This window comes from Pollicipes pollicipes, unplaced genomic scaffold (assembly GCF_011947565.3).
Source record: "Pollicipes pollicipes isolate AB1234 unplaced genomic scaffold, Ppol_2.1 Scaffold_4881;HRSCAF=5763_pilon_pilon_pilon, whole genome shotgun sequence".
NCBI lineage: Eukaryota > Metazoa > Arthropoda > Thecostraca > Pollicipedomorpha > Pollicipedidae > Pollicipes > Pollicipes pollicipes.
Window position 1 is genome coordinate 1,647,636 of NW_023596576.1, and position 14,112 is coordinate 1,661,747.

At 63.7% G+C, this 14,112-nt stretch overlaps 1 protein-coding gene across 1 annotated transcript; it reads left to right on the top strand.

Moving 5' to 3' along the window:
• The first annotated feature begins 1,194 nt into the window (after positions 1 to 1,194).
• Positions 1,195 to 13,278, top strand: LOC119101745 (uncharacterized). Its single transcript, XM_037225164.1, has 10 exons — positions 1,195 to 1,405; positions 1,708 to 1,848; positions 4,617 to 4,744; positions 5,314 to 7,644; positions 8,104 to 8,271; positions 8,680 to 8,985; positions 11,020 to 11,297; positions 11,496 to 11,580; positions 11,995 to 12,288; positions 13,219 to 13,278. Exons 1-10 carry the CDS (start codon positions 1,216 to 1,218, stop codon positions 13,276 to 13,278), a joined length of 3,981 nt encoding a protein of 1,326 aa, XP_037081059.1. The 5' UTR covers positions 1,195 to 1,215.
• Positions 13,279 to 14,112: the final 834 nt, after the last annotated feature.

The following is a 14,112-nucleotide window of genomic DNA, read 5'->3' on the forward strand; positions in this document are numbered from 1 at the left end:
TGGGTACATCAAAACTATGCCTTGTTTTGTGTTGGCCTTACGGGTTCAGATAGTTCTAATAGATTTTTGAGTGTCAGCAAATGTTTTGATGTATGTCGCCCATAGATGGTTTGTTGACGCCTTCTTGCGATGGGTCTAAGTGAACATATACCAATTCATGAAGGGTTATGAATAACTTGAGGAGTGAAGATGAACTGGGGTGACTTTTTGTAGTCAGAGACAACTGGGACATCTCAAGCAAGCCCGACGTAATTCTCGCCCGTCTGGCGACGGCTTGAGCATCGCACATCGCCTGACCTCGATCCGCAGCCCGTCACCGATCGACGCACGTGAGGTGCCTGGCGCCGGAACGGCCCCAGCAGGGGCACCTTTGTGTGGGATGGTGCCCTCCCTCTGATGTGTGTTTGTGCCGCGCAGGAGCCGCTACTGCCGAGCAGTTCCAGCCGGCCGCGGCCCGCCGTCAGACAGACAGTGCGGATCACCATGCCGGCCGAGCCGGATGAGGCCGTCATCAACCAGACGGCCGACGGCAACCTCTCCAGCGTCGGCAAGCTGCTCAAGGTCTTCGAGCTCGGCACGCAGGAGGTCAGCGGCGACGTGTGGTCCAGATGCAGAGTGCTAATCTAGTTCCCGACGGAGACCGCCAAGGACGACATTACAGCGCGTCACGCAGGGGATATCCCGCCAATGGATAAGCTCGAACGTTGCACCTGCCCAGACCGAGCAGGGAGTATGTAATGCCTCTGAACATCGACCACAGAAGGTTACTTGAGTTTGATTAAATCCTCTGTAGCGAAACACGAACCAAATATTGGCGTTTCAACGTGCGGCGCGTGGGGTTCTCAACCCGCTCGCTCCGCACTCCCTCCCCCTGACGTCATCCCCCTCCGTCAGATCCGCGAGATGCTGCTGGCCGAGTGTGACCTGATCTACGAGTGCCGCGTGTGCCGCGGCCTCTTCCGCAGCCTGGCCAACTTGCTAAGCCACAAGCGGCGCTTCTGCACGCGCCGGCACGCCGAAACGCGCCAGGTGTTCGGCGACGGGCCGGACCAGTCGCTGGCGGCGGCGTCAGAGGGCGTGCTGGTGCTGCCGCTGCCGGCCGCTATCGACCGGCTGCCGGAGGTGCGCCAGGCGGCGGCGTGCGAGGCGCGCGCCGCCGCCGCGCTGCCGGTGCCGACCGTGCGGCTGGAGCCGCTGCCCGGCAGCCGGGCGGCCATGTTCCAGACGGTGGGTGAGCATCCGAGCGTCGGCTCCGCCGTGGAGGAGGTGCGCCGGCTGGAGGAGACCGCCGGCCGCACGGTGCGGCTCGGTCGCGACGGCCGCGTGCTCGAGTCGGACGACGAGGAGACTGACGGCGTTGAGCCGGCGGACGACGGCGACGAGGGGCGGCACGTCTGCCCGCACTGTGAGTGGGCGCGGTGGAGCGCGGCCGAGGTGAACGCAGCGCCCGAGAGGGAAAGCGGTTGTGTTGATGTCCGGTGTCATTCGAAAAATAATTTCGTTCGCGTACGCGTTGTCGGTTCCCCACACTGCCTGACGGTCTCACATCAATCTCAGTCAATGCACAACGGGCAGGATCGCCGCGAGAGGAGTGTCTGCTTTTGTGATGCTAACCGAGTCGGGTTTAATGATCGGGTGGTGGAGACTGCTTTGTTAACCCCACAACACAACCCAGGTACTGTAAAAGCGCCGGTCTGCCCTCTCCAGGCAACACGTCATTCTCCACCCGTAAGACGCTGTCGCACCACGTGCGTTCTCTGCACTCTTCGACGCGCATCTACTACCCGTGCTGCTGCTGCTCGGCCGCCTTCATCAACATGTTTAGCGTGGAGCGTCACCTGCAGAAAGGTGGGCCATTTGGGCGACAGGCGATGAGCAAGGCGCGTGGCAACACGTGGTCTTGCGCGGGGAGGCTGACTCTTCTGGCGGGCAACTTCGTCCGTCACAGTTTGCGCGGTGTTGTTGTGTTGGAATGTACCCCGGATCCCGTGGGAACGTTTGATGATCGGGTCTCGATTTCGGATCCCGGGGTCGGACATTCACACACATCTGGGTCATAAATAATTGAATGTCAGCCTCCTGTGCATCCAATGTTTGAACATGTCACTGCGGCCGTAGAAGCCCTAGTGCCGGCCTAGTGCGCCAAAGCTGGGTATAGTCGAATGTGGTACGAGGTCGTGCAGCTGCCCCAAATTTGGTTACATGTGTGCATGTCGCACCCCGCGACGTCTGGCATCCCTTTCGATTTGAGATCTCTTCATCACATGCGCAGGAGCCTGCGCATTGCCCGTGAGCTTATCTGCGTCTGCGTGGCTCCGTCCAGCCGTGAGTAGATGGCGCACGGACATCTTGAAGACATATGTCACTTTCGTGACTTAGAGGAACTAAGCCTACCAAAAATGCTTTGATGTCGCTTTTCTGGGAACAAGCTGAGTTTGGTTTTATACAGGATGTCAAAGCAACACCATGCGACGACAAAGCAACAACAAATCGACAAGCAAACGCGACAGCATATCGACAACCTTAACACCCGTAACATTGCCACTTGTGGTTAAACTTGGACTGTAACTCTGTGGTTAAGGCACTGCATGGCGGAAGCGTCACCAGGTAGCGCACGCCTCGCATTTGGCTCGTATTAAAGCCAAAACTTCTCAGGATTGTTGTAGAGTAACGAAAAAAGTCTTGGAAACAAGGAAAGTATCATTCTTATCGTGAGGATACTCTTTACATATTCGTTTATTGTTTGGAAGACCTCATCCTAAAGTTGAAATCCACCGTGGAACAAAATGGGGCACAGTTTTAGTATCAAATTGACGATTATATTTTAGATTTTAGTCGTGTGGTCGGGCTTCGCCTGGGTGGGGGAGGAAACATGCGCATGCAAACTAACATCTGCCTTTGATGTGCGCAGTCTGCTTAATAAGCACCAATAGAAGCGTTTGTTGGTGACGTCACAGCATGCGAGCATCCCAGGACGTCAACATCTGTGCCAAGGGCATTTACGTTATGCGGCTCGTCGGAGGTCGGATGCTGTTCAACTTTAACATCTCATCGAATTTCAGGAGGCTCCATCATTCAGTCCCGTTGTGCAAGTTTGTTGTCCAGGGGAATTCGCGTTTTATACGACCGTCGTAGCGTCACTTGCGTGCATCGCTTGATATTATGACGTGTTGGCCACTTTAGAGTCAGCCATTCTTCGTGCTCGACTCGACAGCCGTGGCACTCGACTGCCACAGAACGGGCCGATTCGGCTAACCAGGCATATCTCGATTTATTAATGCGATTTGGACAGGCGAGTTCCGAATAGAAGCTGGTGGCCTCAACTTATGTCTTTAACAGATAGCCACACAAACCTTTTGTGAGCGTCAATAACGCACTCGAGAGGGCAAAAATGTGGCGGTGGGGTGGAAGTCGGGTATTTTGGTTGGACATGAGGACAACACTTTTCGTTATCTGGCAGCGCTCCTATGGCTTCACGCCTCATCTACCGCTGTATTAGTTACCACTGAACCACAACATAAACCACGCAATAACCACTGCCACTGTTAATAATCAACAACTCGTTCGAGGTCACCCATATTTCAACGTAAAGCTCCCCAACGTCTTTGGCTCGATCTGCCGGCGTCATCTGCCTTACCTGCCTCTCCGTAATGTGTGCGTTTTATCATCAAGTGCGTGTTTGACGGTGCGCTAACCGCTGTCACATGAGCAAACGCCTATTTCAACGCCGAAATCAATAAAATTAGCGCATCATGACGTCGCGTTCAGTGCTTATCCCATCGTCTATCTACGGCGATCCAAAGTCTTCAGAAGACACGGGAAATCCTTATTTATGGTAGATCTGATGTGAAGAATCGGTGCATTCAAACTTTGGCCTTCAAAAGTAGGAAGTCATGCGCCAATACACGCCTCTGAAAGGACAGCAATTTATCGCTGCGTGCCTCCCACAACCCAATCGTGGGCCTTCTCTTGACCACCAGAAGGTGCCAAATTGTTTCACGGATATGCCAAATTGGGATATTTCAGAAGTTTATAAGTTGCATGGTTTTCCAGCTGGAACCGTGCGATGAGGTGGAAGAAATATGGAGCCGTGGGTGGGGTGGGGTGGGGGATCGGGACAAATGTTCCCCCAACATGAAACTCAGTGTGCGGTGTTTCTCGTTCCCCCTCAGCTTCCAATTCCAATTGTATGAACTCCAAAACTGACCCTGCCCGACTTACATCGTGAAGATTAACTGCACCGGTCTAGTTTGTGATGCATCGTTTAAAAAGTCAGTTCATAACTTCGATTATTATCCCATGACACAAATGAGACATTCCAAATTTCACATGCAAGAAACACGAGGCGATCTTGTATGAAATGCTCCAAACTAGATCGCAGTCCATATGCCCACTTTTCAGCCGCTTTCTTCGTCATGTTTTTGTACCCTGCTTATACCACCGTCCTTTTACGGAAAATGTCCCTTATTGGCGTCGCAGGGTTATTTGACGGTTGTTGGGAATGTCAAACTTTAATAGTAATGTCGAAGTCCATACCGCAGTCAGAGTCGCATTCGTGACATCGGGCCATCTCAAGCATATGCGACAGCCACTGAAGGACCGGTTTGCGATTCCAGTGCACAAGAAGAAGCAGGAGGAAATAGACGTGCTGAAGGAAGGCATCAAGCAGAAGTCGTTCCACCGGAGCGTGACGGAGGCGCAGGCGTCCGCGCCGCCCGCCAACCCCAACATGCCGATGAAGGTGGTAAGTGTCAGGCCAATCAATGGGCGGCTAGGCTGTACTGAGGGGGGGGGGGGGGGGGCAAGGGAGTAGTCAAGGGGTGGATGAAATCGCTTCCTCATGCAGGCACGCCTTGCCCTACTTCACTTTTGCAGCCTGGGGCGTGGCTATATTTTCGTAAATTTTTCAAGCATGCGGAAAAGTTACAGGCGCGCACGACGAAATACTTTTCGGAAACAGTCGGAGCCGAACTCGCGGGAAACGTTGGCGAGGCGCGGTTTGCTTGGCCGCGAGGAACGCGCGTGGCGTCTCCGCTCCCGGAGCCCGGAGGCACCCTTCTGCTCGAGGCCTCGACACCGCGCGCCCGCGCCGCGGCGGCTGGACGCCGGCCGGGCGCGGTCGGCGGCGGCAGCGCGCACCGGGGCGGTGGCAGCGGCGGCGCGTAAGTCGGCTCTGCGCGCGGCGAGGTCTCGGCACAGAGCGGTGCAGCCAGCGTGGCTCCGGGCCGGGCGGCGGCGACGGCGCGCGCGCACGCGCGCTCAGATCGGGGGAGGCCGCGGCCGGCACGCTGACTGCACCGCTCTGTCTTTCAGACCTCGTTCGAGTGGAAGTGCCGCCAGTGTAACCGCCGCTACCTCTCGCTGCCGGTCGGCCTGCAACACGTGCAGTCGGTGCACCCGCAGTTCGCGACGGCGCGCGCCGGCCTCGTGCGCGTCTGCCGCATCATCCGACAGCCGACCGACGTCGGCGCCGTGTCGACGCGCTCGTCGAGTGGCGCCGTTACGCCTGCCGACGCCGACCGCGCCGCCGCCGCCGATGACGACGGCGATGACGACGGCGGCGCGGAAACCGAACCGGAGCCGGCGGGCGGCCGCATGCTGTTCAACAAGGCCAACCTGCTGAAGCGGCTGTCGGGCGGCGGTGAGCGGTGCGTGTTGTGCCGCAAGGTGTTCACGGGCCACCTGCAGGCGTGCGGCCACTTGCGGCTGCACGACCAGTCACAGATCGAGGCTTACCTCGGCCAGAAGGTGCGTCTCATCCGCAAGCGGCGGCCGGCCGACGCGTCGACCGAGGCGCCCGAGGAGGAGTACGAGCTGGGTGAGCCGGCCGCCACCTCGCCGCCCGACTCGGACGGGGACGAGGCCGACGCCGACGCCGAGGCAGACGCCGACGCCGACGCCGACGCCGACGCCGACGCCGACGCCGACGCCAACTCCAACGCGGCGGCGCCGTCCACCAGCGTAGAGGCGCGTGGCTTCTCAGTGCGCATGGTGCCGGCCGAACGCGTGCGGCGCCGCGACTTTGTGCATGTCTCTGCCGCCGGCGAGTGCGTGTGCACGCTGTGCGAGGCGCGATTCGCGCGTTGGCCGGCGGCGCGCGCGCATATGGCGCGCCACAGCCGCGCCGAGGTGGAGCGCTATGTGGCGCGCCACGCGGCGAACGGGCTGGTGGGTGTGCCGGCCGCGCTGTCCGGCCGCGGCTCGCCAGAGGAGGAAGACGACGATGCCACCAGCGTCGACACGGACATCGAAGCGGGCGCCAAACTGCTCGTGTCGTGCAAGCTTTGGAGCCCGAGCAAACGGAAGCGCGGCGGGGCGTCGGACGGGGAGGAGCGCCGGAGTGGCGACGAGGACGAGGATGGCGGCGAGGAAGATCAGGAGGAGGAGGAGGATGAGGATGAGGACGGGGTGGAGGCCGGGCCGCTGTCGTGCGAGCTGGTGGGCGAAGTGGTGGACAAGTGGCAGGCGATCCGACGCAAGGGCGAGCGGCTGCGCTGCGTCGTTTGCAACAAGACCTTCACCAAGGAGAGCTACGCTGAAACACATATGCGCACGGCACACTCGTTCGCCGAGGTGCGCGACTTCCTCAACAGATGGCACTCCAAGGGCGTGCGCGCACCCCCGCGCTCGGGTGACCCGGACGGCAGGGAGGACGAGGACGATGACGCCGCCTCGGCGGCCATGGACAGACGGGAGACGGCGGCGGCCGAGCCGGTCTCGGCTGCGTCGGAAGTGAAGGAGGAAGACCTGCCCCCGCCGCCGCCACAGCCGAAGGGCGTAAAGCGCGCCACGGAGACTGGCGGCACGGCGTCCGCGCCGCCGGCGAAGGCACCCAAGCGGGATGTGACAGTGCTGAACGTGCCGCGCGTGAAGGCGCCGTCAGAGCGAGGTCCAGTGGTGGGCCCGATAGGCCCGAACACCAAGATCCTTAAGATCTCCCGCTCAGATCTGCTACAGCGCCGCGACGGCGCGCCATGCCTCTGCCTCGTGTGCGACCAGGAGTTCGACACGCACGCGGCCGCCTGTGTGCACATGCGGCAGCACTCAGACATGGACATCCGCAACTTCATCCGTGCGCGCGGCCGCGAGTTTCTGCCGGCGCTAGAGCAGAAGTCCAAGAGCTACGTGCCGAACCTGGTGCGCGCCAACAGCGTCGCTGCTGTCGGCTCCACTGCCGCGGGTGCCCCCGCCGCATCTCCTGTGAAACCCGCGACGGGCTCCGACGCGGACAAAGCCTCCTCCACGGCTGCCAAGTCTGCTGTGCCGACGGCACCGTCGAGCGAGGCGGCGCGCGCCGGCCGTCGGACCGCTGCCCCAGCTTCCGGCGCGGCCGCCAGCGAGGAGTCGGACAGCGACGACGGCGACGGCGAGGGCCTGCCGCAGGGCTTCCGTCGGGACGAGGCCGTACGCGAGTTCGAGGTGTTTGACAAGGTGCAGCTGCTCAAGCGGCAGGAGGACGGCACCAAGTGCCTGCTGTGCACGCGCGTGTTCAGCAAGCACTCGTCCGCCTGTGGCCACCTCTCGCACCACGGCGTGGCCGAGGTGCAGGCCTGGCGCAACCGCATGCGCAGCAAGGCGGCCGCGCTGCTCAAACTGGCTAAGCGGCCGGCGGCGGCGGCCGCCGCCGCGAAGACGGCCAAGGCCGCAGGCGCCTCGGAACCGGCGCGCGCGGCCAGGGCGGACGCGGACGACGTGGCGCCGCCGGGGAAGCGACCGGACGGCGGCGGAGTAGGGGCATCTCAGGCCAAGGTCGCCGGAGCGGAGCGGAGCTCGCCGGCGAACGTCGCCGGGAGCGAGACCAATTCCGAGGAACCGAAGATGCCACCCGACCTGCCAATGTCGCCGCGGGCAGTTAAGGCCGGCGTCGGGGAGGACGGTGAGCCGGCGAAGGCTTTGAGAAGCCCAACGGTCGGGCGGCCGGCCAAGACCGCCGAGTTTACGTCGCCGAAGCCAGAGGAGAGCGCATTTACCGAGGCCCCGGCCCCAGCGTCGTCGTCTGCCGCCAAACCGACGCCGCCGGCGGCCGCCCAGCCGGCCAAAACCGTGCTGGTGGCGCCGAAGCCGGTGGCCGGCGTCTCCTCGCCGCCCACGCGGGTGACGCAGGTGCTGAAGTTGACCCCGGCGATGAAGCTGGCGCTGCTGCAGTCGCCGGACGGCTGCATCACGTCGGGCCGCACTATCATGCGCCTGGCGCCAGGTGTGCGGCTGCCGCTGGCTGCTGGCGCGCTGCCCCGCGTGCTGCGGCCCATCGCGCCGAAAGCGGCGGCCCAGGCTGAGCCGTCACAGCCGTCGCCGGCACCGGCGTCGGCGGCGCAATCGGTGGTGGTGCTGCAGCCGCCGCTGGCCGGTGCCGGAGGGTCACCGCGCCCTCGTCCGCCGCCGCTGATGCGCGCGCCTGTCCTTCAGTCGATGGCGGGCGCCGGCGGCCGCGTTACAATCCAAATCCCGGCGCTGAAAACGCCGCCGGCGGGCAGCGCCGGCGCCGGCGCCGGCGCCACCGTGGCCAGGGTAGGGTCGGCGGCGGCCCGACCTGCCGACAATCAGGCTGTGAACTGCCAATCGGCTGGGCCGCCAACGCCGGCCGGGGCAGCGCTGGCGGCGAACGTCGGGGGTGCCGAAACGAAGCAGGCGCCTGGACGGTTGGCAGCGGCGTTGGCCGGTCGCGAAAACGCGCCGCAGAGGGACAAGGACGGCGGCAAGGGCGAGGCGGGCGGACGGAAGGAAGTGAGGGAGCCCAGGAAACTGTCACCCGAGGCGACGAAACGACTCGGCGAGGCGAGGGGCAGCCCGGCAAGGACGGTGGGTGGCTCGGAAAAGCGCCAGGACTCTCCCGCCAGTGCCAAGAACAACCAGAAGAGGGCACCACTGCTGACGGAGCGACCAGCCGAGCGCGCCGATTCCAAAGCCGACGCCAAGAAGGCGAGCGAGCCGGCAGCCGCGGCCGCCAGCCGGCTGGTCGCCACCAAGCGAGCTTTCATCCCGGAGGTGGCGCGGCCGCTGACGCGCTGCTGGACGCCCGACCCGAACAGCCGGGCGGCGGCGCGCGGCGCGCCCGAGCCGCCGCTGGCCGCCGGCGACGTGCCGCAGACGCGCGCCCGCGCCGAGGCGGCGATGGCGGCGCGCGTGCGCCAGACGCGGCGCAGCAGCGGCGCCGGCGCCGAGCGCAAGTGATGGCGGTCGTCGGCGGCGGCGTGGCATGACGTCAGCCGCCGTCGGGCGTCCTAACCGGGGCTCCTTCGGCGGCGGCGGCGGCGGCCAGCCGGGCGGGGCCGCAGCCGCCGTGGGATGGCGGGGTCGTGGCCCCTGAAGCTTTGCGGAAGATGGCCGCGCCTTGCCTCGCCCCAGCGCTTAGGACAATTAGCCGAGCATTGCGTTTGCATGGGTGGATGTGTGCGTTCCTACATATTCGCGAGTTCGTGTGGATGGGTGCGTTCGTACGTGTGCGCGTTCACATGACATCAGTTTGTTGTTCTGACCTGCTTTGAGTTTTATCGGGTTGCGTTCACGTCTCGAGTGACGTTATAAAATTTGATGCACAAATACCGATGGTGTAATGCCAAGTTCGGTACATTCATGAATACATTATCGCACGTGCACGCGTTATTTATGCATTAATCTCGCTTGAATACACTTTGACAAGCGGGTGAAGTTTGTACGGACGGTTTGAATGCATCAATCGCTGTATTGCATAGTACTCGTAGTAGTTATAAACTATTGTTTTATTTTGAAAAGTGTTGTTTCGTTGTGGCGGCGCCGACATGGTCATCTGTCCTTTCTTGGAATATGCATGAAGCTTATTTGGTTAGTTTTGTTAAAGTGATATTTCCAAGCTGTGTAGTACGATCAGGGTTGTTGAGTCTTCTGGAAGACTGTTCCTGGTGATACGTGACATAGATGATCCAACAGGCTTAAACACTTCTCAAAAATACTGCCAGATACCATCCTCAATTAGTGAGAAGGGGGCCGCCTAGCGAAATGGATGGGCATGTGCATAAGGACATTGGCTGGCTTTGGTGAGCCCAGGGTGGGCCGCTTGACTTACATGGGCCTCATCAACAATACCGGAAACGCGTCCCGGAAGCCGGCCAGCAGCCCGCTGTGGGCTGTGGCGGACAGACGCTGATAATGCGCCTAACGCTGCCGAAGCAGGACCCCCCCCCCCCCTTTCGCCCGACGCATTGCACTATCCGCGCCTGTCGGCAACAGCGGCTTGTCTCGCTCTGCGCCAGTAAGCTGATAACCGCCGTCTGGGCTTCCTTAAGGCGGGAAAACGGGCAGTTCAGGCATCTGGCGCGCGCTCGTCCGCTGAATCAGCACGCGCTGTTTTGAGGTTGGAGATGAGCCGAGCTCGGCACAGCCGGTGTTGGGCGGGTCACGATTTACATACAAAGCGAATTAGACGATTTGGTGCGGACTCCGGGCCGGACGTTGCTTTGGATCACTTCGGAGGCTTGTGCGCGACGTATGACAAACGCGCCTCTAGCGGGTAAACTTTCGCGAAAATGAGAGGAACTCGTACAGTCGAATTATGTCCAAATCGGGAAGGGCGTGACGGTGGCACACAAGGCCGCTAATGTCCTCTGTTCTCAGTTCCAACTGTCACAAAAGTCCTCGCACGTTCACCCCTGACACATTTTGTCTCGTTCGATGTCGCCGCCGGACACACAGGCTGTGTTCCACGTCAGTGGCATCTGTCCGCAGGGGCCAGTGGCTGCCGGGCTGCGCTGCGCCGAGTGCGGCGGCTGCTACCCGTCCACCCAGCTGCTGGCCAGACACCAGCTGACTGCGCACGCGCGGCCGGCCGAGCCGGTGGCGTCGGCCATCCAGGTGCGGCACGGCTACCTGCCGCACGGGCGCGGAGAGCCGCCGGCCACGAGCAGGCCGCGCGCGCAGGCGCGGACTCAGCTGGCGCCGCCAGAGCAGACAGCGTCCAGGCGGCCGACCGGGCCTCCGGGCGACGCCGCGATGGAGGCCAACGTGGCGGCACTGCTGGATGTGAAGCGGCTGCGCTGCCGGCAGTGCGGCAAGGTGTGCTTGTCGCTCTCGAACCTGCGTCGCCACATCGCTGGCCACATCGGCTGGCTTCGCTACGCCTGCCCGCGCTGCGAGTTCCGCGCCTACTCGCGCTACAGCGCCGTCAACCACATGCGGCGGATCCACCACATAGCGCGACAGAAGGCGAGCGCCATGCTGGAGCGGCAGGCCGCCGCCGAGGCGCCGGCAGCCGAGCAGACGGAGGTGGCAGAGCTGCCGGACGCGGCGGAGCCGGCGGTGCGCAGCGTGCCAGCCCCTCGCACGTACGAGATGAGGGACCTGGCTGCCTCCCGGTCGCGCCCCTCCGTCCCGCTGGCTCTCCCTGCCGCTCTCAGGGCAGTGGCGTTCATCCCCCAGGCGGGACCCTCCCGCATCCCCCCTGCGATCACCACGTTCCGTCAGGACCTCGTCCGCCCACCGCCGCCACCTGCTGGGCCACGCTCGGAGTGCCGCGCCGGCAGAAAGTCGCTGGCCAGCATCATCCACTACATCCGCGGTGCTGACGCGGCGCCCGGCGGCGGCAGCAGAGGCACCACGACCCAGTCGGTAACAGCCGTCGCCACCAGCGCCCGGCAGACACATGGCCCCGCAGGCGGCGTGTCGGGGCAGAGCGACACCGCGGCCGGAGCGTCAGAACGGTCCGGCGCCGCAGCGGAGCCGGAGCCGCAGCCGGGCGGTAACGCTGACGATCTGGAGGAGTTCATGACGCTCTGCAGCGGTGGCGAGCTGGCGCCGGGCGCGGTGTGGCGCGCGCTGCCCGCGGCGGCGGCGCCGACTGCCGACGGCGACGCCCCCAGCGGCTCGACGGGCCGGAGGTCAGCGAGCGGCGACTCGCCGGGAGCGGGGACGGCTGACTCGAGGCTCGCCGCCGCCGCGGCGGAGCGCCGGCCGGCAGTGGACGCCGAGCGGCCAGCGCGGTCCGACGCTACTCCGTCGCTGTTCGATCCCCGCGGGTTGGAGCCGGCGAAACCGGGGCGGGCCAGCAGCGGGGAACGGTGCGGCTTTGAGCGCTTCCTGGACGCCGAGCAGCACGACTGTAACGAGAACATCGCGCGGGAGGGCATGTACAAGGAGGCTGACGCTGAGCCGGGCGGGAAGAACCCGCTTAATTCGACCGGCATTGTCAAGCGCGCCGCTCGCGCCGACAACGGACGCACCGCCTCCGCCGACGCGGTCAGCTTCTTCCCGCGCGTGCTGCTCATGAACATCGGTCCTCAGATGGCCCTCTCCGACTCATCCCATCTCTGCCCGGCGGCCGGCGCGCCGGATGGGAGCGGCGTGGAGGCGGCGGCGAGCGACGGCGCGGCGGCCGTATCGCTGGAGCCGGCGGATCTGGCCCGCCGGCAACGCAGCCCGAGCGGCGCCGCCGCCGTCGCCTCCGGCTCGGTGTCGCCGAACACAGCCGACGAGGAGCAGGGCGGGGACGAGCGGCCGTCAGAGCTGCCGACGCTGACGACCTGGCCAGAGGCAACGCCGGGAGGCGTGCACGCTGAGGGCACGGCCGGGAAGGGGTCCCGCCGTCTGCTGAAGAAGATGAAGTCAGAAAGTGACCTGACTCTGGGTGACGAGTGGAGTTCGGTTGTATCATCTGGGCGACCCGAAAGTGGAGACAGCAGGGAGAACGGAACGTTGTTGGTCCGTCCTTGTCCCCCCAGCCGACCGGACCGAGGCGGGGCGCCGCCGTCGGCGTCGGAGAGAACCGGCGCCTCGAAGACGGCAGCCCGTGCCGTCTCGTTGCGAGCCGGCGCGGTCAGACGGGTCAGGCGACCCTCCGGTCTGGTGGAGGCGGCCGGCGCACCAGTCAAGCGCGCGGCGGCGCCCGGGAGCTCGCCGCCTCGGGGGGCTGCGGCGGCCGAGGGTCGGCGGCGCGCCTTCACCACGCTCGCCAGGAAGGCGGGCGTGCGCTCCGGCGTGGCGCCGGCGGCGCGGAGGCGGCGGCTGGCTTCGAGCGCGGTCGGTACGGCGTGGCCGACGCTGGTCGAGGCCGGTGAGCTCGCCTGGCCGCAGGTGGTGCGCAAGCGGAGCTGGTCCACCCCGTCGGATCCGCTGTCGTCGCCGGCCGCGGGCGCGGCCGCGGCCAGGGTTGGGAGCGGGAGCGGGGCCATCGCCAAAAGGCGCCGACAGCAGTCGGAGCGACTCGTCGGCCCTCAGACGCCGGACCTGACGCCGATGGCCACGCGGCAGGGCGGCTTCAGGACGTACTCGTGGGTCAGGCCGGGCCCCGGCGCGCCGTCCTGGGAGTGAGAGCGACGCACGGAAGCTGACGGTGAGGGTGGGCCCGAGGCAAGTGTGCGCTGTGATGAGATATTGTTGTTCGTTGGCGGGTTGCGAGGTTGTCGAGCAAGACGTAGAATGGGGCATGCGGGCGGCTCTGCGAGCTGCTGGCATGCTGGCCCAGCACTAGCTTTCTCGGTACCGCTGAGTTGGACCGATTTGCGATTTAAGCCGTCTGGATTAAGTGAGTGAATAGTAACAGCTGCATGACATGTGGCGGTTTCACGCAACTTCAAGGGCGCCGGCGCCGGCGCAGGTTCAGCTCGCTGCTGGTGTGCAGCCCCTGTCCGAGCAGCTGCCGTCGCGAGTCACGAGCGTCAGCCGGCCGGGATACGAGAGCACGACACCGCGTCCAGTAGCGACGAGGGATAGCGTGGTTGTGAAGGGGGTCGTCACGCACGAAGCTGTGTTGTTAATGCCGGTTGGTGAAAGCGTTGTTCGTGTTCGATAGTAAGTGGTGGCGCTGGGCTGGTGGGCGACCTGCGACAGCGTCGGCACTCGCTTAGTGTTCCTCGTCGGCGCCGGCGTCTCCCTTCATTCCACGGGTCGTTCTCGTTACCATCCTCAAAATTCGGAACGCCCCTGATCTGGTTCACTTCTTGATTTGCCTTTCGCGAAAATTTAACTTTTGTCAAACAGTGGCATGATGAGAGGCACCCACTGTAATTGTCGTCCTGAACAAACACGTGCCGTTGGGAGCCTGGGATTTAGGACACTTGTACAAGCTCGCCTGGGTGTCGCACATGCGGCTAGGTGCCTGTGTTTGGATACGGTGCCTCCGTGGCGGCCTGATGTTTCCGAACG